Source organism: Salvelinus namaycush, chromosome 19 (genome assembly GCF_016432855.1).
Source record: "Salvelinus namaycush isolate Seneca chromosome 19, SaNama_1.0, whole genome shotgun sequence".
NCBI lineage: Eukaryota > Metazoa > Chordata > Actinopteri > Salmoniformes > Salmonidae > Salvelinus > Salvelinus namaycush.
In genome coordinates, this window is record NC_052325.1 from 37,234,931 (window position 1) to 37,260,695 (window position 25,765).

The 25,765-nt window shown below is 40.9% G+C and overlaps 4 protein-coding genes across 5 annotated transcripts in view; 2 read left to right on the top strand and 2 right to left on the bottom strand.

The window, feature by feature from the left end:
* Window positions 1-155: 155 nt before the first annotated feature.
* scrn3 (secernin 3) lies at window positions 156-5,804 on the bottom strand. Of its 2 annotated transcripts, XM_039014926.1 has the most exons (8): window positions 5,620-5,804; window positions 2,345-2,501; window positions 2,030-2,211; window positions 1,655-1,854; window positions 1,347-1,559; window positions 829-991; window positions 556-736; window positions 156-470 (listed from the first exon to the last, which is right to left on the bottom strand). In XM_039014926.1, the coding sequence occupies exons 2-8, from the start codon at window positions 2,498-2,500 to the stop codon at window positions 309-311; spliced, it is 1,257 nt and encodes a 418-aa protein (XP_038870854.1). In that variant the 5' UTR covers window position 2,501; window positions 5,620-5,804; the 3' UTR covers window positions 156-308. The 2 variants fall into 2 exon arrangements, with proteins under 2 accessions (XP_038870854.1, XP_038870855.1); XM_039014927.1 differs by lacking the exon at window positions 5,620-5,804 and having other exon boundaries at window positions 2,030-2,262; window positions 2,345-2,454.
* On the top strand, window positions 5,799-15,304 carry cir1 (corepressor interacting with RBPJ, CIR1). Its single transcript, XM_039014925.1, has 10 exons — window positions 5,799-5,986; window positions 8,280-8,374; window positions 8,621-8,694; window positions 8,819-8,832; window positions 9,623-9,675; window positions 9,767-9,815; window positions 10,941-11,058; window positions 12,033-12,139; window positions 13,946-14,031; window positions 14,166-15,304. Exons 1-10 carry the CDS (start codon window positions 5,915-5,917, stop codon window positions 14,878-14,880), a joined length of 1,383 nt encoding a protein of 460 aa, XP_038870853.1. The 5' UTR covers window positions 5,799-5,914; the 3' UTR covers window positions 14,881-15,304.
* Window positions 15,305-18,499: 3,195 nt separating this feature from the next.
* On the bottom strand, window positions 18,500-20,387 carry sp9 (sp9 transcription factor). Its single transcript, XM_039014315.1, has 2 exons — window positions 20,367-20,387; window positions 18,500-19,789 (listed from the first exon to the last, which is right to left on the bottom strand). The coding sequence occupies exons 1-2, from the start codon at window positions 20,385-20,387 to the stop codon at window positions 18,500-18,502; spliced, it is 1,311 nt and encodes a 436-aa protein (XP_038870243.1).
* A 4,321-nt stretch (window positions 20,388-24,708) lies between these two features.
* LOC120064007 (obg-like ATPase 1) overlaps window positions 24,709-25,765 on the top strand; it is a 67,105-nt gene continuing 66,048 nt past the window's right edge. The window contains exons 1-2 of the mRNA XM_039014316.1: window positions 24,709-24,723; window positions 24,836-24,927. Of these exons, the coding sequence (XP_038870244.1) occupies window positions 24,709-24,723; window positions 24,836-24,927 (107 nt within the window). The remainder of the gene's footprint in view (window positions 24,724-24,835; window positions 24,928-25,765) is intronic.

The window sequence follows — 25,765 nt, forward strand, 5'->3', positions numbered from 1 at the left end:
CTGTTCTTTTACTTCAAATAAGCCTATGTAAATCATTCAGTAAACAGCTCAAAGGTCAAACTAAAGGCAACTCTCTCAACTGCTCTAGTATCACTGTTTGGTTGAATGTTTTAAAATATAAAACTAGGATTTTAAAGAAAAATGACAGGCTGTAATCATGATCCAGATGTATTAATACTTTTTACTGATGAGCAGCAATTTATGAAACTACCATTTACTGTTACAATGTAGTGAAATGATTGCATAGTGGGGCATGCTGGGGTTTGATCTTGAAACAACCCCTTGTCATTCCAATATGAAAGATCCCACTAAATGTTACTGTACACGCTCAGTTCTTCCTGGCTTGAGGTAGAAAACAGGTGCACAACTGAAGTAGGGTCTTCAATACCTCTTGATAAAAGTTTCTCCATCTCAGCCATCTTCTCCTTTTCTAACTCTCTCATATTCTGCAGGATCTTCTTTCCTTTGTCCTAAAAAATAAAATGCTAAATTTAAGACAAATATTTGCTTAATCTTAAAAGGGTTAAGATGTATAGATTAGGAAAAGTTCTGTACCTTGGTGCTGTCAATGATTGCAGCCACCACCTCGTGTTTGATAAACAGTGGATGTTTGCGATCTGGCTTGCTCTGGAAACGAGGTATCTTCTTCACAGGGTCATCAGGGCCATAACAGGGAGAGCTAGTTTGCTTCAACTGTTTAATGTCTTTCACAAAGATGAAAGGTTTGAAAACAGACCTGTTGGGAAAGAAAGGGCCCTTAATATACAGCGATTTGCATAAGCTTCAGATGGAACAATAACAAGGCTAGGTTGAGCGGTGGCCGGCTACCTCTCAGGGTCAGGTGTTCCAGTGATGTAGTGCACCCCTGGCAGGGTGGAGTCTGTTGGTACGACAGACACCATGCTTCCTGTTGTCATGAACATCCCCTCCATGTTGATGCCACTCTCCTTGTCCCTCAGGATTTCCATCATTGTCTCAGCTGTGATGTGTCCTAAATACTCAAAAGTAATTCATTGTAAATGGTTTGTCATCCTATATCAGGGCTCTCAAACCCTGTTGCTGGAGAGCTATGGTCCGGTAGGTTTTCACTACAAGCCTAATTTAGCGCACCTGATTCTAATAATTAGCTGGTTGATAAGTTGAATCAGGTTAGTTACAACTGGTGATGGAGCGAAAACCTAAAGGTCGGTAGCTCTCCAGAAAAAAACGGGTTGGAGAGCCCTGTCCTCTATGGATTCACTATTCAGTTTTGATTCAAATCTGATCAAACCCATTTTTCTCTACACTTGACACAAACAACTAATCCCTAAAGCAATGGCCTACATTCATCTACACACTTAACTCACCTTTACTTCGCTCTAGTAGGTTCCGTCCTTCGCAGTATCTGCTGCTAGATGCCTCTATTCTGGCTGTAGTCATGAAAGAGTATGTCTCAGCAAAACTGAACGGGGCCTTCCCATCCCACCAGCCATGGCTCTTGGCATACTCCCTCATCCCAGGGTGTTCCTTGTCTATCTTGGTTGTTATGGAGTACTGATTGGAGATATTACGATATCCATCTAGAGGAGGATCAAAAACAACATTCAAAACTGTTATTGCTCTGCAAGTTCACAAGTTGGGCAAACTTAAACACTGATAGCTTATTAAAATGTACCTCCCACTTTCTCTGCTGCCCAGTACTTCCCAGACGTCTCCATCACCCAGGCCTCAGTCCTGTCGGAGATGAGGAAGCTGTTGTGGTAGGTAAAGCCAGACTGGTCCTCCATGCAGTTTCCTCCCTGGCCATATTTCTCCAGCAGCTCAGCAATAACATCCACAGCCTTCTGAGCAGTCTCTGCTCTCTCCAGACCAAGTCTGCAAAGACAAATCCATCACATTGATGTGTCCCCATTATTTGCTTTACAGTGCAATGCATTTTTATTTTACAAGCAATAATTAACAAATACCTGAGCAATGCTTAGTTGAAGAATGACAAACTACAGACAGGAACAGATATGTATGATGTATGAATCAGCTGGCAGATATTCACCTGACAAAATCCATGCCAAGAAGGGCCTCCTCGTCCTCAGCACTCTCTCTGCCCCAAACTGCCTCATTTCCGACGCACACCTGATGCTCGTTAGCCCCCATCTCAGCCCCCCACAACCAGGCTGGTCTGCTCAGCACAACCGCATTGGTATGGGCTGCCTGCTCAATTTCGATGTACGTGCACTAGTCCAAGGAGCAAGACCGAAAGGGGACACAGCTGTCATTGTGTACCTACTGAGTGTAAGACAGGTGACATTTTCACATCACTACAATATACATGTTGAAAACATGTACAGAGGAGGTCTTAAAGACTTACTTCAACTTTTTCTCCTGCATTGTAGTCTCTTGCAGGGAAGTAGACCACCTCCTGGACCTCATCACAGGGCCTGTCGGAGTTCTTTCCGAAGACGATGCGCTGTCCCTGGGTGGCAGGGGGCAGAGCCACAAAGGTATCACAGGAAGATGGGTACATTCTGGTGGGCAGAAAGAATTCAGCAACCAAACCCAACCCACTGGGCAAATAATGTTATTTCAACCTGGACATTTTGGTCATATTTGGTTGAGACGTTGATCAATAAGATTTGTACATTTATTCACCCACTCAAAAAGACAAGACAGAAGTTTGTTGAATTCCCAATGTGTTACAACTATCCTTTCAACCATCTAAAAGCACAAATTCCAATGGAAAAACAATGTCCGATGTTTGGTTTATTTGTCATCTAAATGTGTTATCACTGCGCTTTCAACCATTTAAAAGCACAACAAAGTTCAAATGGGAATGCAATGTCAGATATTTTCTATTTATACAACTTAATGTAGTCTGGGTAGCCATTTGATTAGCTGTTCATGAGTATTATGGCTTGGGGGTAGAAGCTATTTAGGAGCCTCTTGGACCTAGACTCGGTGCTCCGGTACCGCTTGCCGTGCGGTAGCAGAGAGAACAGTCTATGACTAGGGTGGCTGGAGTCTTTGACAATTTGACACCGCCTGGTATAGAGGTCCCGGATGGCAGGAAGCTTGGCCCCAGTGATGTACTGGACCGTACACACTACCTTCTGTAGTGCCTTGTGGTCGGAGGCCGAGCAGTTGCCATACCAGGCAGTGATGCAACCCGTCAGGATGCTCTCGATGGTGCAGCTGTAAAACCTTTTGAGGATCTGACGACCCATGCCAAATCTTTTCAGTCTCCTGAGGGGGAATAGGTTTTGTAGTGCCCTCTTCACGACTGTCTTGGTGTGCTTGGACCATGTTAGTTTGTTGGTGATGTGGACGCCAAGGAACTTGAAGCTCTCAACCTGCTCCACTACAGGCCCGTCGATGAGAATGGGGGCGTGCTCAGTCCTCCTTTTCCTGTAGTCCACAATCATCTCCTTTGTCTTGATCACGTTGAGGGAGAGGTTGTTGTCCATGCACCACACGGTCAGGTCTCTGACCTCCTCCCTATAAGGCTGTCTCATCGTTGTCGGTGATCAGGTCTACTGTTGCGTCATCAGCAAACTTAATGATGGTGTTGGAGTCGTGCCTGGCCGTGCAGTCATGAGTGAACAGGGAGTACAGGAGGAGACTGAGCACGCACCCCTGAGTGGCCCACGTGTTGAGGATCAGCGTGGCGGATGTGTTGTTACCTACCCTTACCACCTGGGTGCGGCCCGTCATGAGCTTTGAGGGCACTATGGTGTTGAACGCTGAGCTGTCAATCAATAGCATTCTCATATAGGTGTTCCTTTTGTCCAGGTGTGAAAGGGCAGTGTGGAGTGCAACAGAGATTGCATCATCTGTGGATCTGTTGGTGCGGGATGCAAATTGGTCTAGGCTTTCTGGGATTATGGTGTTGATGTGAGTCATGACCAGCCTTTCAAAGCATTTCATGGCTACAGACGTGAGTGCTACAGGTCGGTAGTCATTTAGGCAGGTTACCTTAGTCCCTGTGCCCAAGAATACTATGGTGGTCTGCTTGAAACATGTTGGTATTACAGACTCAGACAGGGAGAGGTTGAAAATGTCAGTAAAGACACTTGCCAGTTGGTCAGCGCATGCTCGGAGTACACGTCCTGGTAATCCGTCTGGCCCTGCAGCCTTGTAAATGTTGACCTGTTTAAATGTCAGTTGCAGTAGGCTAACCTCAAAATGTGGCCATGGATGTGTTACTCATTTTACGCTTGAATAAATACTGTCACGTTAGTTTAGAAGACAGCCTTAACTGTATTACTAAAGTATTACTGAATTGTGTTTGGTTGACAATGCAGCCAAATATCATAATTTAAAGAGTATCTAATGCTTGGATAGAGCCACTGGCTTAAACTGAGCCACTGGCTTAAACTTATTATTTAACTTTTAATTTTGGTTTGGTTGGAGATGTAATTATTTATTTTTTAAAATTTATTTAACCTTTATTTAACTAGACAAGTCAGTTAAGAACATAATCTTATTTACAATGATGGCCTCCTGCGGGGACAGGGGCTGGGATTAAATATAAAGATGAATCCAATATATATTTGTTAACTTGTCGACAAGTAAATAGGCTATTTACTGTATTGCAAAAGTGGAATTGAATTGTGTTTGGTTGAAAACGCAACAAAATATCAACATTTGAAGGAGATGTATCTTTGGCTTTAATTCCAGTTTGTCAACAAATTAATAATTGATATGTTGGATTCACGTCTCCATCTCAACCAAGAATCAAAGTTAAAGAATAGGACTAAATCAAATCAAACTTTATTTAAAGTATCCCTTTAAAGATACCAATAAAGTTAGGGTTGGGAATTGCCAGGGACCTCACGATACGATATTATCACGATACGTAGGTGCCAATATGTATTGGGATTCTCACGATTCTTTATGTATTGCGATTCGACACTGTGATTTTATTGCAATTCATTATTCCAAACATATTGCTCACTATACAGTATGTCTGCTGCAGAGGGACAAGAAAGCCCTAGAAAACGAGTTTAGATCAGTCATGGAAATAAAAGTGCTTAAAACAAATTGACTCCCTATTTAAAAAGAAGATGGAGAACAAGCTATGAAGGGGAAAATACTGGAGTTTTGGTGCAGGTACAGCCAACAAGCAACAAGCACAAAATTAATATTGCGGATATGTAACTGTATCGATTTTTTTCCCAATCACTAAATAAAGAGCATAGTTGTAGATCAACTCTCCAATCTACAGTAGGAGGTGCTGCCCACTAAAACGGTGTATATAATGTTGAATATCTGACGTTGTTTAAAAGGTACAAATTGAACATATTTTATATGTGTCTATGTTGAAAATGTGTTGAAATGATGACATAATCCTGTGGTTGAAATTTCACCCACAAAACAACAGTTTACATTAATGACATTTAGATTCCACGTCACAATACGTTGACAAATTCCGTTGAGATAACTGATTCAACCAGTTTGTGCCCAGTGGGAAGCTACTGTGACAGAAGGCTATTTACAAAGAACACACTGTGATAAAATACGCAGAAATGGTTGATGATTTTACAACATGAACACACAAACAAAGCACTTGAACATGCACTGGACATTGCCTGTCTAATGTACCATCTGAAATAATCTGCTGATTTCAGCTAGGCATGATAACATTACCTGTCACCGCAGCCAAGTACCGGATCACAAATTGTAGCCGACAATTTAATTTTTGTACGTGTCCCCCTGATTCATTAAACTATAAACTTTCGTCCTTACTTTCACTTTTATTTCAATCTTTACCAGATTTCACAAGTGCGCACAATGAATGTTGTGACTGCCTCACTGTACGTCAGAGGTCACGCACGCAGAGAGCTGACTCGGAAGAAGATTTTAATGACCTTGTTTTTGTCAGAACGAGTTTGACAACATTTCGCATTTAATCCCCTAGCTAGCTAACTAATATTCTTCAATCATGGGGAAGTCTTTTGCTAATTTTATGTGCAAGAAAGATTTTCACCCTGCATCTAAGTCAAATATAAAAAAGGTAAGTGGCAAATCTTTGGTATAGATTTGCTCACCAGGAAGTAACTAGCTTGGTTAGCTAACTGACGCATATAACCTAATTTGGATTTAGCCAGCTAGCAGTTATCTAGCTAGCTGAAGAAAATGTATTTCCAATTTGAACGTATCACCTCCTAGATGTAATTTAGTTATGAGAAGAATGATCCCTAGCTAGCTATTATAGGCGTATATGTTCGTTAAATCAGTCAGCTAACATTGGCACGCCAGTATGAAGCTAGCTAGCTAACAAATCAAATTGTACGTTATTGGTCACATACACATGGTTAGCATATGTTAATGCGAGTGTAGCGAAATCAATCAATCAAGTTTATTTTATATAGCCCTTCGTACATCAGCTAATATCTCGAAGTGCTGTACAGAAACCCAGCCTAAAACCCCAAACAGCAAGCAATGCAGGTGTAGAAGCACGGTGGCTAGGAAAAACTCCCTAGAAAGGCCAAAACCTAGGAAGAAACCTAGAGAGGAACCAGGATATGAGGGGTGTCCAGTCCTCTTCTGGCTGTGCCGGCTGGAGATTATAACAGAACATGGCCAAGATGTTCAAAATGTTCATAAATGACAAGCATGGTCAAATAATAATCAGGAATAAATGTCAGTTGGCTTTTCATAGCCGATAATTAAGAGTTGAAAACAGCAGGTCTGGGACAGGTAGGGGTTCCATAACCGCAGGCAGAACAGTTGAAACTGGGACAACAACAAGGCCAGGTGGACTGGGGACAGCAAGGAGTCATCATGCCCGGTAGTCCTGACGTATGGTCCTAGGGCTCAGTTCCTCCGAGAGAGAGAAAGAAGGAGAGAATTAGAGAGAGCCAAGATGTTCAACATGTTCATAAATGACAAGCATGGTCAAATAATAATCAGGAATAAATGTCAGTTGGCTTTTCATAGCCGATCATTAAGAGTTGAAAACAGCAGGTCTGGGACAGGTAGGGGTTCCATAACTGCAGGCAGAACAGTTGCTAAATGCTTGTGCATCTAGTACCGACAATGCAGTAATATCTAACAAGTAATCTAACAATTCCACAACTACCTAATACACACAAATCTAAAGGGATGGAATAAGAATATGTACATATAAATATATGGATTAGCAATGACCGAGCAGCATAGGCAAGATGCAATAGATGGTATAAAATACAGTATTAACATGAGATGAGTATGTAAGATATGTAAACATTATTACAGTGGCATTATTAAAGTGACTAATGATCCATTTGTTAAAGTGGCCAATGATTTTGAGTCTGTATGTAGGCAGCAGCCTCTCTGTGTTAGTGATGGCTGTTTAACAGTCTGATGGTCTTGAGATAGAAGCTGTTTTTCAGTCTCTCGGTCCCATCTTTGTTGCACCTGTACTGACCTTGCCTTCTGGATGGTAGCGGGGTGAACAGGCAGTGGCTCGGGTGGTTGTTGTCCTTTTGATATTTTTGGCTTTCCTGTGACATTGGGTGCTGTAGGTGTCCTGGAGGGCAGGTAGTTTGCCCCCGGTGATGCGTTGCGCAGACCGCACCACCCTCTGGAGAGCCTTGCGGCGGTGATCGGTGCAGTTGCCGTACCAGGCGGTGATACAGCCCGACAGGATGCTCTCAATTGTGCATCTGTAAAACATTGAGGGTTTTAGGTGACAAGCCAAATTTCTTCAGCCTCCTGAGGTTGAAGAGGCGCTGTTGCGCCTTCTTCACCACACTGTCTGTGTGGGTGGACCATTTCAGTTTGTCTGTGATATGTATGCAGAGGAACTTAACATTCTACCTTCTCCACTGCTGTCCTGTCGATGTGGATAGGGAGGTGCTCCCTCTGCTGTTTCCTGAAGTCCACAATCATCTCCTTTGTTTTGTTGATGTTGAGTGAGAGTTTATTTTCTTGACACCACACTCCGAGTGCCCCCACCTCCTCCCTGTAGGCTGTCTCATCGTTGTTGATAATCAAGCCCACTACTGTTGTGTCGTCTGCAAACTTGATGATTGAGTTGGAGGCGTGCATGGCCACGCAGTCATGGGTGAAAAGGGAGTACATGAGGGGGCTGAGCACACACCCTTGTGGGGCCCCAGTATTGAGGATCAGCGAAGTGGAAATGTTTCCTACCTTCACCACCTGTGGCCTAACAACAGTTGTTGACTAGCACATTAGCTAGCTAACTACATTATGTAACATTCAGAAAGATGGCTAGCTAGCTATGTCCCATAGATACAGTACATATACTAGGATACGAATATGATTTGGCTATTCTCAATGTTATCCATTTTACCATTGTACAGGTATGGATAGCAGAGCAGAAATTAACATTTGAGAAGAAGAAGCAGGAGGACCTCATGAATTCTTACCTAAAAGAACAAGACACCTACAACAACAGGTGGGTTACAGATATTCCGAGGATCTGTGGCTGCACAACATGATCCAGATACTTGGATCTCAATTATGCTATGCCTTTACATAGGACTTCTTATAAGTCTCTCATTATTTAACCACTGTAAGTTGGTGTACTTGTCATATAACTGTATACCTACATTTTGTCTTGTGTAAAATCACAGCTCTAATTGATCACATAAGATTGAAACCCGTTGTCTGACGTTTTGGCTGTTAAAACCTTTCTCCTTAGACTGTTGATGGGGGATGATCGTGTGAAAAATGGTCTCAACTTCATGTATGAAGCTCCACCTGGGGCAGACAAAGGTAACTACATCAATCCTGGTTCTGCTGCTTTAGATGTGCATTTTTTCACCATACTAAACAAACCATATGACTTTCCACTGATCTGTGCTCTCCTTTCTCATGCACTCTCCACTCTACTGAGAAGAAGAGACCAAAGAGGTAAGCACCTCATGTTTAAAATCCCCTCTTGTTCAGATGCTTAGACTTCTCTAAGAAAGCATTAATACACTGAACAAAAATATAAACAACATGTAAAGCGTTGGTCTCATTTTTCATGAGCTGAAATAAAAGATCCCCACATTTTTTCATATGCACAAAAATAATTTTTATACACCAAATTTGGTGCACAAATTTGTTTTACATCTCTGTTAGTGAGCATTTCTCATTTGCCAAGATAATCCATACACCTGACTAGTGTGGCATATCAAGAAGCTTATTAAACAGCATGATCATTACACAAGTGCACCTTGTGCTAGGGACAATAAAAGGCCACTCTAAAATGTGCAGTTTTCTCAGACAACACAATGCCACAGATGTCTCAAGTTGAGGTAGTGTGCGATTGGCATGCTGACTGCAGGAATGTCCACCAGAGCTGTTGCCAGAGAATTGAATGTTAATTTCTCTACCATAAGCCGCCTCCAACGTTGTTTTAGATAATATGGCAGTACATCCAATCGGCATCACAACCTCACCACGTGTAAGCTCTCCAGCCCAGGATCTCCACATCTTGCTTCTTCACCTGGGGGGGGGGGTGCTCAGGAGTATTTCTTTCTGTAATAAAGCCCTTTTGTGGGGAAAACTCATTCTGATTGGCTGGATCTGGCTCCCCAGTGGGTGGACCTGGCTCCCCAGTGGGTGGGCCCCTGCCCAGTCATGTGAAATCCATAGATTAGGGCCTAATGAATTTATTACATTACATTATTTATATACGTTGTATCTTCTCTTATAGGAAGGTGAATCAGAATACAAGTTTGAGTGGCAAAAGACGGCCCCTCGAGAGAAGTAAGTCGGTAATTGTGTTGATCAGTACAAACATTTAGATGACTTGAGTTTAAATGTATATTTGTTTATACTTTCTCTTTCATCTTTTTAGGTATGCCAAGGATGACATGGCTATTAGGGATCAACCATTTGGAATTCAGGTGAATATACACTACCGTTCAAAAGTTTTAGAACACCTACTCATTCAAGGGTTTTTCTTTATTTTGACTTTTTTCTACATTGTAGAATAATAGTGAACAAGACATCAAAACTATGGAATCATGTAGTAACCAAAAAAAGTGTTAAACAAATCAATATTTCACGCAGTCTCCTCTGAACAGTTGATGTTGCGATGTCTGTTACTTGAACTCTGTGAAGCATTTATTTGGGCTGCAATCTGATCTGCAGTTAACTCTGTTGAACTCATCCTCTGCAGCAGAGGTAACTCTGGGTCTTCCTTTCCTGTGGCGGTCCTCATGAGAGCCGGTTTCATCATAGTGCTTGATGGTTTTTACGACTGCACTTGAAGAAACTTTCAAAGTTCTTGAAATTTTCCGTATTGACTGACCTTCATGTCTTAAAGTAATGATGGACTGTCGTTTCTCTTTGCTTATTTGAGCTGTTCTTGCCATAATATGGACTTGGTCTTTTACCAAATAGTGCCATCTTCTGTATACCATCCCTACCTTGTCACAACACAACTGATTGGCTCAAATGCAATAAGAAGAAAATAAATTCCACAAATTAACTTTTAAGAAAGCACACCTGTTAATTGAAATGCATTCCAGGTGACTACCTCATGAAGCTGTTTGAGAAAATTCCAAGAGTGTGCAAAGCTGTCAAGGCAAAGGGTGGCTACTTTGAAGATTCTGAATTATAACATTTGTTTAACACTTTTTTTGGTTACCACATGATTCCATATGTGTTATTTCATAGTTTTGATGTCTTCCCTATTATTCTACAATGTAGAAAATAGTTTTTGAAAAATAAAGGCGTGGAATGAGTAGGTGTCCCAACTTTTGACTGGTTGTGTGTGAACCTTTTTTTAATAGATTAATAATGTGCCCATTTTATGTTTGATTTAACTCAAATGACTTACCTATTGATAACAATCTGCTCTTTTAATATCATCGTCAGCGCTAAATACTCTTCTGTTAACAAACATGTGTTGGAATTTGACACTTGGTGGCGCTAAAGGAGAAGGATAATGTTGAACTCCTATTGGAGGTAATATGAGTGATGGAATGAATGGATGTAAGTTGAGTCTAATCACCTGTGATTCTCAGGTTCGCAACGTGAGATGCATCAAGTGTCACAAATGGGGCCATGTGAATACAGACAGAGAGTGCCCTCTCTTCGGCCTGTCTGGGATCAATGCCAGCGCTGCACCCACAGAGGAAGCAGGTACAAATAACAATCTGTTTTTAATTGACCTATCAGGATAAGTAGAGGTAAAAAAAAGTTAGCCGGCTGGTAATTATGAATAGTATTTCACAGACGTAATGGTTTATAAAAAATAAATATTTGTATTCATATTGTCATTCTCAACGACAAAATTATATTTTCTTCACCAATTCCTTTGAAATAATTTGAATAAAGAACTTGTTATCAATGTATGATGCACCTATGGCGCACAAAAATTTTATAATAATTTGTCCAATATAATATTATTCACTATTACATTGTATATTTGTAAAAAGTCTATACTAGAGCTGGGACAATAAACTGAATTATCGATACCAAATACTTACCGCAGGCATTTTGCTGATTTCGTTCATTAGGATAAGTAGCCTATATAGAGAAATGTGAAGTTTGAAATGAAATACATTTGCTAATATGTTTTTTTTTTTTTTTTTTTATACGACAACTGATGGCTACAACTATACGACTAGTAGTAGTAGTTTAAATTATCATTTTAAAATCTGTGGTGCACATTGTTATAAACTTGTCGTTCTATTTGTTATCGTATCAATTCAGGCAGTTTATTGCAATGTGGATTTTTGTAAATATCACCCAGCTCTAGTCTGTAGCAGTAGTTGCCATCGTTCCTGGTGTCCTGTGGAGCTGATTCTGACTGCTACAATCAGGAAGTGGATTAGTAAAGTAATGTTTACAGTGGGACAGTCCTGTGAATGGCGTTGATCGTGTAGGCCATAATGGAGCCCCTCCTGTGCTGGGAGAAAAATGAAAGTATTCTGATTCCCCTAACCACTGCTTTGGGAGAATGATATTGTATGATTTGCTCAACCAGAAGACGAGTGAGTTGATTTGGTATCCCTTTCTGTTAACAAAGCCACCCCTGAATTCCCCACTGTGGAGGCAGTGGTGGATGCGGTCAGACATCAATGGGACTTTGAGGCTGTGATTTGTGCTAACAGGTCCGTCAATGCACCCCTCTGAGTTAATGGCGGAGATGCGGAACAGTGGATTTGCCCTGAAGAAATGTGTCCTTGGGAGAAATTCTACTGTTTGTGATCCATCGCAGGTAATCTTCTTCTGTTCCTCTTCTCCCCCTGAAGAAAAACACCAACAATATCCATGGCAAATCCCTGGTCTAAATGTGATTGCTGCAAACTGCCCAATTATCAGAGTAAACCAAACCACAGCACTATTCCAGTTGCTTCAAGTTTAACGTTAGTCTCATCACATGTGACCAATTGACTAACTGTGGAAATTGTTTGCAACACAAGATGCGGTGGTATATACACTGAACAAAAATATAAACGCAACATGTAAAGTGTTGGTCCCATGTTTCATGAGCTGAAATAAAATATCCCAGAAATTTTCCATACGCACTACAAGCTTATTTCTCTCAAATGTTGAGCACAAATTTGTTTACATCCCTGTTAGTGAGAAATGTGCCTTTGCCAAGATAATCCATTCACCTGACAGGCGTGGCATATCAAGAAGCTGATTAAATGATCCCCCCTTGTGCTGGGGATAATAAAAGACCACGCTAAAATGTGCAGTTTTGTCACACAGCATAATGCCACAGATGTCTCAAGTTTTGAGGGAGTGTACAATTGGAATGCTGACTGCAGGAATGTCCACCAGAGCTGTTGCCAGAAATTGTTCATTTCTCTACCATTAGTCGCCTCAGCATCGTTTAAGAGAACTTGACCGTACGTATAACCGGCCTCACAACCGCAGACCACGTGTAACCATGCCGGCCCAGGGCTTCCACATCCATCTTCTTCACCTGTGGGATCGTCTGAGACCAGCGACCCGGACAGCTGATGAAACTGTGGGTTTGCACAACCAAAGCACAAACTGTCAGAAACCGTCTCGGGGAAGCTCATTTGCGTTCTCGTCGTCCTCACCAGGGTCTTGACCTGACTGCAGTTCGGCATCGGAACCGACTTCAGTGGGCAAATGCTCACCTTCGATGGCCAGTGGTACGCTGGAGAAGTATGCTTTTCACGGATGAATCCCGGTTTCAACTGTACCGGCCAGATGGCAGACAGCATGTATGGCATCATGTGGGTGAGCGGTTTGCTGATGTCAACGTTGTGAACAGAGTGCCCCATGGTGGGGTTATTGTGTGGGCAGGCTTAAGCCCTTGACAACGAACACAATTGCATTTTATTGATGGCAATTTCAATGCACAGAGATACCGTGATGATCCTGAGGCCCATTGTCGTGCCATTAATCTGCTGCCATCACCTCATGTTGCAGCATGATAATGCACGGCCCCATGTCACAAGGATCTGTACATAAATCCTAGAAGCTGAAAATGCCCCAGTTCTTCCATGGCCTGCATACTCAACAGACTTGTCAACCATTGAGCATGTTTGGGATGCTCTGGATCGTCGTGTACAACGGCGTTCTTGACAATATCCAGCAACTTCACACAGCCATTGTAAAGGAGTGGGACAACATTCCAGAGGCCACAATCAACAGCCTGATCAACTCAATGCGAAGGAGATGTGTCGTGCTGCATGAGGCAAATGGTGATCACCCCAGATACTGACTGGTTTTCTGATCCACGCCCCTATCTGTGACCAATACATGCATATCTGTATTCCTAGTCATGTGAAATCTGTAGATTAGGGCCTAATGAATTTATTTCAATTGACAGATTCTTTTCCTTATATGAACTGTAACTCAGTAAAAATCTTTGAAATTGTTGCATTTGTATTTTTGTTCAGCAGATGTTATTGTCTTACTTGCTTCCTCTAACCATTTGTGACATCTCTTCTACATTAAATTATATGCACGTTTAGTTAGTATTTGCTCTTTAATTATCTCGAATTGTGTTTGACTTATATTGTTCATTGTTTTTCTGCTATAGGAGTATGTCGCCAGTGAAGAAGAGGAGGATCCTGAGGTTGAATTCCTGAAGTCGTTGACTACTAAACAGAAAGAGAAGCTCCTCAGGTAGGAGAGCCTTCATTCATAGATTTAGTTGTTTGGGATGTAAGTATGCTCATTGTAAAATAAGACAAAGGATGATTAATTCAAAAATAAAAGTAAACGTGATCTACTAACCTATATTGTCTTTTTTTTTTAAGGAAACTGGATCGTCTAGAAAAGAAGGAGAAGAAGAAAGACAAGAAGGGCAAAAAGCAGAAGAAGAAGAGTAAAGGAAAGCAGAAGAAGCATGATAGTGATAGCTCCAGTGACAGTAGCAGCAGCAGTGATGGTGACAGTGACTCAGACTCTGACAGCAACTCTAAGAGCCAGAAGAAAAAGAAGAAAAAGGACAAGAGAAAGGACTCCTGTTGTGATAACACGAAGAGTGAGGGACTAGTCAACAGTAAGACCAAGGCCGCCTCTCACAGGAGCAGGTCACGGAGCCCAACCTCCAGACAGAAACGGCACAAAGACGATACCAGAGAGAAGAAACAAACGAGGGCTGAGCCAGGCAGGAGCGAGGGCCGAAAGTACAGTCCAGAGAGAAAGATGAGGGTGGAAGAACGTCAGGAGAGACACAGACACGACAGCAGGGAGAGGCAGATAACCAGCAGCAGCTCCCAGCCTGGCCCAGAAAGAAGCAGGAGCAGTGAGAGAGACAGGGAGAGAGGTAAAGACAAGGTTCAACGTAAGGATGAGGGGAAAAGTAGACGAGAGAGGAATAGGAGCAGAGATGGAGCGGAGGATAAAGCAGCAAAAGAGGGGAGTAGAAGCCACGAGAGAGAGAGGGGAGGAGCAGGGAGGAGCAGGAGTACGGGCAGAGGGAGGGAGAAAAGAGACAGAAGCCGAGATAGAGCTGAGAGAAAGCGCTAAACTGTGAGAGTAGACAATCTTACAAAGTGGAACAGTAATGGCATACCTGTTTATTTTGCTGGCCTAAACAAAGTGAATATTTTTTTGACACGAACGTGTAATGTTTTATGATGCTACTGTAAAATGTATTTTTTTTTCTTCTTTTATTAAACATTAAACAACACATAGAAACCAAAGTTTTAGTAGCCTGCACAGTATTGGTCATGTTTTGATGTTACCTGCTATTTGACTGCTACAGCATCATGAGAGCGCAGGCCCTCAAATGTTATTATTTTTCTCCATTAGAGGGCAGCAGTAGATGTAAAATAACTTGAACCACAGAAATATTTGTTGTCATGGTTGTCATTTTATTCCCGATAACTCTTCAAAATACTAAAAGAATATTATAGCAAAATAAAAATTAAAATATTTTGGTTTGGTGAAAGTGTAATAACCCACTGGGCAATTATTATAATTTTTTTAACCAATGTTGTTTCCCCACGTCATTTAAACAACAAATTATGTGACGTTGAACCAACGTGGGAAACTGATTGTCAAAGTAATGGAATTGGGGGGGGTTTCACCCAACTTTTACCCTAAATCAAATGGCATGGTGAATTGTTTTGTTTATATCACGTTAGTTGACAACTCAACCAAAAGTAAATCAGAACTAGACATTACTGAACAAAAGTGAAATGATGTCTGTGCCCAGTGGGAAACGGTTCTGTTCCCACATGCTTGTAACCGTGTTTCATCACATTTGTTACAAGTCTAGCCTAATTATGTAGACTTGTTTCACAATGGTATTTTGCAACAAGTGCCCTAAACAGGAGCATGGTTGACTAATGACACTCAATCTCTGAGTGTTCAGTAGCCTTGCGATCCATATGAGTATGCTGCATACGTGATTAGTGTGTAGACCTCAAGTTTGTTTCAAATGTTTAACACTGAAGACCCAATTCTGAATTGAAGTCAATTCATGTAATTTTACTTTTAGTGTAAAACTCAATGCATGATTTACGCAACACTGCGTGCCTATTGGCCTTTAGATATTACTTGTAAACTACCTGCATGACAAGATCACCATGATGGACAAAACTGAAGAAACCATGAGGTCATTGGGGTTCATTTGACATAAGGAAAAGTGTAACCTACGAGTCCGTATTTGTTTGGGAGCCATATATTTTTGGAAAAGCCATAGCAATTAGCTTAGATGGATAACTAATGTCCATATGATATGCTTTGACGTTTTGTTTCAGTCGCTTCAGATTTGTATATTCTGTATAGGCAATTTAACTCCAATAAGGCAGGGAGGTGTGTGCATCTATAAGCTTGTACTTTAAATGCTTTAGGCTATCCAATTGGTTTGATGAATTGTAATTTTGTCATTATCACAAGAAAAATATTTTTGCCATCTTCCATTGTGAGATGATGGACATTGTTTTACCCTGGGGATGAGGAGAATGGCGTGAGCCCTTTAGCAGCGAAATGTGTCCCGTGACGTCGCACTGGTTCTCTCCTTTGATCTCTCTCTTTTATTGTGGCTTGAAAACAAAGATGACTTCTGCCTAATGCTCAGTGAGAGGGCATTCCAGGGAAAGCGAAAAAGCGATAACTGACAGCACTTACTGTCCGCAACACCAGGCGTCTCTCTCCCAAAAGCATTTGGACGCACTTATCGTTTTGATTTTAACCACCTATTGTAGCCATATAATTGCAAACTATGTTAATGATTTACAGCATAATACAAAATGTTTTAGGTGAATTAATTTCCAGAAGAAGAAAAAATAACATCAGAAAGTCACTGCAAATAAACAGCTAATGTATCATTTAAAAAATAAGCACACTTGCAACTGCAGGTTGCATTGATGTATTATTTGTTAGTCTATATTATAGTAGCCTGATTTTGAATAGGCCTATTTTATTTTAAATCATGCCTGCACATTTAAAAGGTCACATTGATATTAAATGCTAAATATATGATATATGCCTTTGTTTGTTTTTTAGCCTTCCGTTTTAGTTGTTTATTCTTGAACTCAAATTTGGTGATCATTATAGAACATGCAAATGTTATTTTTGGTCGTTATTTTCCTGATCTCTCCCTTAAACCCAGCCACACAAAAGGAAATGAAAATAATTTTCCTCTATTGCCTTCTGGTCAATTTAACTTCCTCTTCAGGAAGAGGTTGTCTGGATGAGATGCCTCTCCCTAATGTATTCCCAGGCCTGGGCTCACGCTGTAATTATTCCCCGGGTTTTTCTTTGAGATCGGACGCTGCACTGGGTAAGCACAAAGAATTCAGAGAGCATCCTTGAACCCTTTCAGTACGGGGCCACTGATATTCAAATAACATGCAGGAACCATTTGACTGCGCCACGACAAGAGCATTTCAAATTCAACATTTGCATATGGCTTTTTACCCCTTCTTTCCTTTTTTTTTAACAGTTCCCATAACATCAAATCAAGTGTATAGTTTCTAGGAAAGCTTAGAGATGCTTTATCCTTATTATTGGACTGCCATCTTTCCGTTTGACATGCAAATTAAAGCAGTTAATTTGGACAATTAAAATAAATATTCAGGGGGCCTTTGTCATCAAAACCCCCTCGGAAGCCCCCAGATAAAGTAAAGCTGAACAAATGATGTCTCGGCGATTAATTAGATATTTGATAAGACACGAATCCCTAATCGCAAATACAAGACACATGGGGGCTGCGATGTGCTCCAAGTCATAATTAATACCATTTAACAAGATTTTCATTTGGGCATGAAATGTATTTTCCGGCCATTTACTAGGCCTATTGATTTATTCCTCAGAGAGAATGCACGTCTATGTGCGATTGCCTATATCAGCAATGTATGATTGATTTTATGTAATGAACACTCTTGCTTATCTACATTTTACGTTTGGCAATCGTATTTATTTACGATCAAATCAAATACCTTTTTTCATCATTTATTTTCATTTGGAATAATGAAAACAAATATGGGACACAAGATAGTAAAACATTCCCATCACATGACTACTGCCTCAGATTTTACATCATTTTAATTATGACAAAATGAAAGGCTTATACGTGTGATTTTATACAAGTAAACATTTATATATTTTTAGCAAAGAAATGAAATGGTTAACTGAATTTAAAAAGCTGTGTACATACATATCCACAAAGTGCGTTAAAAGTAAACTCCCTGAATTTCAGGATCCCAAACACGAATAAAACAATCATAATTAACATTTACATGAAAAGAACACATTGTTTGTTGCCAATATGTACAAGATGATGGCGACTCACATGGGCCAACCAAGTTCATTTGGGTTAACTTACCCCTTTTACGCACTGATCCGTTTAAAATGTCCTCCAGCTCATTTTTAAGTTGACAGCTTTATAGTCATTTTCTTACAATAGCCTATAGAATAATTATGCTTTTCGTTTGATGGTTAATAACGAGTTGAACATTCAATCAATATGGTGGTAAGATCTAATTATTTTTAGTTTTCAAATGCTTTGCCTAAAATAATTGTTTCCTCCAATCCTGTCTCTCAAACCTAGACCCGTTTTTATTACATGTGCCAGTTTTGATGCCTACTGGTCATTTGCTTTATAAAGTTGGTTTCGAAGTCATTGAAATAACAGCCTTCAGGGCTCGTCATGAGGAGATGGGTCCTTGATCGTGATTCTGGGGTTTACCCCGTCTAAAATGAGTTCTGGGGACTCGGACCTGGGGGTCTCTAGGTTACTGGTGTCGGTGTCACTGTCGCTTCCCTTTTTGCCTTCTCCGCCACCGGCAGTGTGGGTTTTAATGTGCTTGCTCAAATGGTCGCTCCTCATAAAGCGCTTGTTGCATACTGGGCAAGCAAACCTTTTCTCACCGGTGTGGGTACGGAGGTGTCTCTGAAGTTCATCTGATCTTGTAAACCTTTTGCCACAAAAAAGCCAATTGCAGACAAAGGGCCGCTCGCCAGTATGCCATCTCAAATGGGCTTTAAGGTGAGAGGTTTTGCCATACACCTTACCGCAGCCTGGAATGTGACAACTGTGAAGTCCTTTCCTCCGTAGGCTGGCCCCTGCAGGCCCGAGCCGCTCAGCCTCCTGACAGTTCGGACAGTCGCATGTGGCTCTGCCGGAGTACCTCCTGGATGACCTTGAAGAACCAGAACTGGAACCTGAAATCATAGCGTTGGCGGCAGAGGCGTCCGTGTATGATGGAATGACTGTTTTGAATCCCTCTTGTGTTAACAGGTGTTGGCTAGTTGATAGGAGATGAGATGCCGTGGGACTTATACCGGTTGAGCTGAATGCCGAGTGTGTCAAAGTGGAGAAGTCAGGGTTATAGCCACTGAGCTGAGAGTGTATGGCTTGGGGGGTCCCGGAATGCAGGGAGGTCTGCAGTGAGCTTGCAGGGTTCTGGACCTCGAGCCATGAGCCAGGGTTGGTGTGAACGTCCCACCACGCGGACGCTCCGTTCGTAACATCGCCCGAGATGGTTGAATGGAAACCAGACTTGTACCACGACTCATACGGATGTGCCATCCCTACCCTCGGATACAGGGTTTCTGCTGATGAGTGGACTTTGGAGATGAAGGCGGATTGCCCAGACTCTTGGGACGAAATGCTCGCTGAGTTGGAAAACAGACTGCTGTACTCTGTGGAAAACGCAGAGGAGGTCGGGGAGGTGGAGGCTAAGCAGAACGCGCTGTTGCCTGTGCCAGTAGTTGATGTAAGTCCGGTCGATCCGCGGCTTGTTGCTACAGTGAATCCAGGGAGACTGGATCCCAAGTTGCAACTAGAGGATCTTTTCCAAGGATGAAATCCGCCTTTTGAAAACGCACTGGAATCAGGTAGAGTGGTAAGGGGACTGGTATTGCCAATTTTGTTACAAGTAGCAGCCAGCATAGCTAGAGGGGTAGTTCCAAATCGTGGTTCTTCCTGTAAAGAGATGAATATCTGTACTTTAGAACATTGCAAGCAATGTAAATAATATAGCCTACATGTATTTGATAGAAGTATAATTTGCGTCTGCCTATGTGATCACCAACCGTTCGGTTGTCATGCTTGTTTGGATAGCAATTATTGCATAGGCTACAAAATGATTTACCGTCATAATGGATAAAAAATAAATGTATTGAAAATGTTTATTCATAAAGAGTGTATCAAAATGTGACCCAAATATCCACTGAACCAAATAAACAGACACATTCATCGAGGATATACAGTAATGTCACTCAGTTTACTGCGTGTCTCGAAAGTTTGCTCACAATGTTGGGTATAGCCTATTATGAAAGTTGGCAAAAGCTACAATTCTTTTGACTGAGGAAAGTGGTCTATAAACCGATATGAGTCACGATGTACAACATATAAACAAGCAGTTTCAATACCTATAAACAACAGAGCTGAAGGATAAAACAACATTGACCACAAACTTTTTAGAAAGCGACAAAGTATAAAGCCTACTTTCACGCATGTTTTACGCATTGAATTGAAAACTAATATTTTGTCGCCTTACCCCAAGTATAGACGTAGCCATATCCAGGGTCTTTGCTATGTTGAATTGGTCACAATTCTGCAATAGTGTACTTTTCCAATTCGACTCAGGCACTGTGCTTTTTCGTAGCCACACGATTTCTCTCTTGGCTCGGAGCTCCTACACTACCTAGTTGTAGAGAGCGCGTTCTTTGAAGTACAGCTGGCAAGAGCAAGCAGCCAATCTAAGTGCTGGATTATTGGCAAGGGGGCGATGTCAGCCAATGAGAGATTCGGCTAAGGACAGAAACGCTAACAGATTCACGTCAATCAATAACTATTGTGCGGCTCTGACTGTCAAGCAAGACACGATGTGGTGTTTTTATACATTTTAAGTATTCTCTCATCAAGGCTCAATGTGTCCTTTCATTGTAGAATCGAGCTCATTTTGGTGTAAACCAGTCCTCTGAAAGAGGTAAGCATTTGATATGATATATTTAATTTAGATGACGCACTCGGTTGCATTTCCTAAAGCTTTCTGACAAATTGTCTTGTTTTATTTCAACTGCAGCTTCTTATTGAAATAGTTTTCTCTAATTGCATATTATTGTGAGGTATACTGTTCTGATGTAAGCTATAGCTGCCACTGGCATTTATCCCTCCTGGAGTCCCAAAAAATGTTTTATGTTACATGACATGACATAAGGGGATTGGTGATTATTGAAAAAAGATCTAGGCCTATAAGAATTGCGGTGCCTTCATATTTGTCAAAACTAAAGCTGTCATGCACTTTCAGGAATGGAAAGGTCTTCATTTGCAGGGCATGATGTGCTTGCTCACAGCGTCCATGGACATGAATTTAAGCAGAAGTTCCCGTACTCTCACCAGGAGGCCAGAAAATACAATAAGCTGACCCATTATCACTGAATAATGGCTGACTGAAGTGAAGACGCTTGCAATACAAGGTATGTCATTCAACAGGTGAATTATCTTAATGTTTCCATCGGCTCAAGCGGTGTTGCCAGGTGTGATTGAAAGAGAGCATCGTGGACTTGTTTGTAAACTGTGTGTGTGTGTGTGTACGTGCGTGAGCGTAAAGCGCCAGTATGCCTGCCGGTCTGTGCCAATTTACGCCTGTATGTTGAGTGTGTGCGGGGGGATTTTTGGTCAATTAAAAAGTGACAATTAACTTGATGAGTGGTTGGTGTTCTGAAGGGTTACAGCCTGTAAACTGTACTAAAATACAATTATTTGAAAAGATATTGCAGACGTTCTCATAATAATCACATGAGATGTTGTTTCCCTCATGTCAGCCTGGTGAATGGATTTCATTCAACGATACAGGCTGATTTCATATGGCACAATGAAACCATAGAGCATTGCACACTAAATATTTAGGCTAACTAAATATAACGTTTGGAGATACAATTGAATCATAGAAACCCCATGGGGAGCTCATCAACGTTAACCTTTTTTTCCGCCAAATGACTATAGTTTCTTTCTTCCTCTAGATAATTTTTTTTAAAGATCACAATGCAATATATGTCAACGTGTTTCACAGCTTGTTAAACATTTAGGGGTAATGACATAATGTAACAATGGCCTGCTTTGGTGTGAATCATCATCCCTTTAAAAGTTAAAGCAATTTTCCAGAGAAAGGCTTCACTGAAAGCTGTGCATTACAGTATTCAAAACGGGCAAATAATGCTCCATTATAGCGCTTGAATGCTGCCAGTCAGGCAAGCGCAATTTGTTCAAAGGCTCTCTCTGCTTTAAATCCCCACCTTTAGAGAGGTGAATATAAAACAATTTCATCAAATCCATCGAACGGAGCCAAGAAAATTGCCTCATTTTTTTGCAATCATGGCAATTTGAGTGGAGTGCTATTAGCACTATCAAATGTCGATTCTGCATAAACAAATTTGATTGTAATGCCAAAGTAGCTCGAACAGCGTGAGTGTCTGATAAGATGTGTGTGAGCATGTAAGAATTCATTTCTCTTACTCTTTTTGGCATTTTTGTAATTACAATTCGAAATGTTTTGTCTGGTGTAATGCACTTTTGGTTAAAATAAGGCCCATGTCATTATTGTTGATTATCTGTTGTTGATGTTCTATATATAATCATATTCTGGTGTTATCTAGATCTTTATACTGGATTTCTATTTTTGTCTGTAAATAAAAGAGGAATCATTTATCACCGAGCGAGGGGAAGATAATGCCTTCGATGGAGTACTTGCTTTTAATTAGAGTGATTATTCCCACATTATTCAACATCTAACTGATTATTGAAACACATATTATGAAGTCGTAAGGTAATGTATAACGAACAAAAAAAACTTTAGCGGTGTAGGCAGATAAGGACACCAGAGCACTAAAACAACGATTATGTTTCAAAATGACAGCTGTTGTCAAAATGTTTGATCACATGAGTGCCAATACTCATTTTGAAACAGTGTTAGACTATTTACTAATTTTGAATGGCGTTGCACATGTACTTGAGTTTGGAATTTTATACAATTTCATGTAGGCCTACCATAATAAAGATGTGATAGCCTGTCAATGTGCGTAATGGTTGGTACCGAATGCCAGCATCCTTGAAGAAATCGTGTCCTGAAAAATATTTTAACAGTGTCATTCAAATGAGAATTTGAAGTTGAATCTCGCATGCAGGACTCCATCCGAAAGCACTTTTCTGTGGCAATTAGGAGCCTATTACAAGTCATTAGATTGATCAATGTACCTTAAACAATGAAAATGATTTATTTGGTAGAACAAAACGTTGTGCATCTATTGTGGTGAGGCTAAGTGACGCTGCATCGATCAAGGCGTTCAACAACAAAAGATACATGATTAATCCAAACCTATTCATTTAAATTATTGGTACAAAAGGCATTTGATTGCCTCAAATCTATATTATTAGAGGCTCATTTTATGCATGTTAAACGATGCAGGGGGCTGGATTAGAGCAATATTTCTGGTCAGTTCCTGCACGGATTAATTTCCTTAGGCCTTGAGGAAGGTTTATTTGTGGACAATTAACTAATCGGTGCAATCTCATGGTCGGGATTGTTGGAAATCCACAGGCCTACAGCTGTTTCTGTCCAAGGGATGAAACAGTTTAGGGGCAATGATGCCTTGCTTCAATTCTAAGTAGTTTTACATGTTCATTTATATAATTATCTTAAAACAGGTGTATGAAAGTTTAAAAAAAATATATATAGAGAGATTTATTTTTTATTTTTTAAGTAGCCTACAAGCAGATAAAGATGGTGGTGTTTTGGGTCATACTGGTGGTAGCCTACTTCATTTTTATGTAGAAAACGTTATTTTCTCATAAACTCGTGTTATTTTTATCTTGTAAAATCTATATCAAGATGCACAGTAGGCCTATCTCCTTTTATATGATTTGTAGACTAACGCACCAGATCGTCGAAGTGAGTAGGCTATTTGCATATGCAAAGACTTGCATGCCATATCGTTCTCCATTAATTTTGAATGTACAGTATTCAACCTGTTTCTCGTCCCCGCTCTTGCATGGTAATTATTGCTGAATGCCTTTCACATTTTCCATCCGATGTTTGTACATTTCTGGTTGTCAAGGGAAGCTTTTTTTAAAGAATATGTGGGAAAGACTGAAATTCACTATGCAATGGTGCTTAACAGGCAGATTGATATACAATCATATTCGTGTTCAGAAAAAAACATTTATCGGGGAGGGAGATAACCCTTAGGGAAAAACCAACGCTGTGGCAAGGAATAGCATAGAAGATTCACATTGTTAAAGGAGTAGTAATCCCCCAGCTGCTTACTTGCATTGATTTAACCCTCCCTGATATGAGGTACAGCCTAACCAGCACACCCTGCCACTGTAATATTCTGTGTTAGAGACTGTCATTTTGGTTATAGGCTTGACTCTTGGGTAGTCTCCTGTAATAACTCCTGTAGTAACCTATAATGGTGTGTTGTACGTTTTAAATCAGTTGTAAGTGCATGTGTTGCAAGTCAAATGCATTGTGCCAGACAACACAGTCAGGCACATATGAAAAGTATTTACCTGTTCCAATGTATATGCGCCAATGTGTGCATACATTTTCTATGACAAAATTAAGTTTAGCTCAGCTCAAGTAGAGTAAGCCTACTAGGCCTAATATTAACAAGTGTGTGTTAAATGTAGAGACATGGGTCAGCTAGCAAGCTACCAGTGTCGTCTTTCATTTCAGGCAGAATCATGTCCTATTTTGAGAGCACGGCGTTAGTGCGGTCGACATCAGCGTGGTGTTAGCGAGACACCTATTAGATTATTGTCTCTAAATCGTGCATTTATGTTTTTTCACTATACTTTAAGCGCAGTTTTAGTAGCCAGCGCAAACTGAAGAAAAGGACATGGCTCCCAAGAAGGTGTGTTTTATGTGTACCACAGTAGCTCAGGCCAAAGCTGAATGTGTACCCTAGATTACATAATGCTATGAGCTCTCACTCTCAATGGACATTGACATGTTGTTTTTGTTAGCAGAAGGGAGACGATAGACAGCAGCCACCACCACTGATTGGACGGTTTGGGACCTTTTTAAAAATAGGAATCGTTGGATTGCCCAATGTAGGGTATGTCTATAGTCTTTAAATGTAAACTGGAAATATACATTTTACTGCTTAGCAAACATGGACTATGCATTTTTAAGTACTTCATTTATTTTATGGCCCACATGAGCCAGTGTAAAGGTATTCTGGTCCTTCATTGACTAGGGCAGTGGTTCCCAACCTTTTTCAGTTACTGTACCACCAGCTAAATTTTGCTCTGCCCAGAGTACCCCTGAAGTGCCTCCTCATGTGTATTTTACCAGTAGGCCAATGGTATCATGAGTCTTCTCAAGTACCCCCTGTGGATACGTCAAGTACCCCCAGGGATCCTACTTCCCCTTGTTAGGAACCACTGGACTAGGGGTTCTCAAACTTTTTGGTTCCGGGAACCCATTTTGTCATAGCAAATTCTTCAGGGACCCCCCCCCCCCCCCCCCCCCTCATAATCAGAACACAACTCAAGTGAGATAGAAATAGCAAACAAGGAGTTTTACTACGACTTTGGCAGTGCAGGGCTAGACAAACCAAGTCTCAGGTCCTGGGAAAGAACATTTTAAAGGCCTGGCATTGGAGATATTTTTTGTGTGTACTAATTTCCTGCATTTCTACACATTTTGTCAGTGGCAGAGAGTTTTTGTTGTTGTTGCAGCTTTAAAGCTATAATACTCTGCAATTCAACACATATACTGTAATTCTAAACAGTTTTACATGAGGCAGAGAAACAGTTTTAAAGCTTAAATTACTGTGCATGTATGGGGAATACAAGAAGTGTTGAGTTAAAAAATGTATAATTGGTGGAGTACTGTGAATGCCAATATCCCTGTGAGCCTCCCAGGCCCATTTTGCCCGTAGTTAAAGTTCC

What these genes read in the sequence shown, in the direction of transcription:
- scrn3 (XM_039014926.1), bottom strand. Translation starts at nt 2,500, where the DNA reads ATGTACCCATCTTCCTGTGATACCTTTGTGGCTCTGCCCCCTGCCACC. An exon ending in CTTGGCATGGATTTTGTCAG is followed by an intron (nt 1,855 to 2,029) that starts GTGAATATCTGC and finishes TTGTCTTTGCAG; the next exon opens with ACTTGGTCTGGAGAGAGCAG. An exon ending in GGCAGCAGAGAAAGTGGGAG is followed by an intron (nt 1,560 to 1,654) that starts GTACATTTTAAT and finishes ATCCTCCTCTAG; the next exon opens with ATGGATATCGTAATATCTCC.
- sp9 (XM_039014315.1), bottom strand. Translation starts at nt 20,387, where the DNA reads ATGGCTACGTCTATACTTGGG. An exon ending in TGGCTACGTCTATACTTGGG is followed by an intron (nt 19,790 to 20,366) that starts GTAAGGCGACAA and finishes ATCTCTTTACAG; the next exon opens with GAAGAACCACGATTTGGAAC.
- cir1 (XM_039014925.1), top strand. Translation starts at nt 5,915, where the DNA reads ATGGGGAAGTCTTTTGCTAATTTTATGTGCAAGAAAGATTTTCACCCT. An exon ending in ATCAACCATTTGGAATTCAG is followed by an intron (nt 9,816 to 10,940) that starts GTGAATATACAC and finishes TGTGATTCTCAG; the next exon opens with GTTCGCAACGTGAGATGCAT. An exon ending in CAGAAAGAGAAGCTCCTCAG is followed by an intron (nt 14,032 to 14,165) that starts GTAGGAGAGCCT and finishes TTTTTTTTTAAG; the next exon opens with GAAACTGGATCGTCTAGAAA.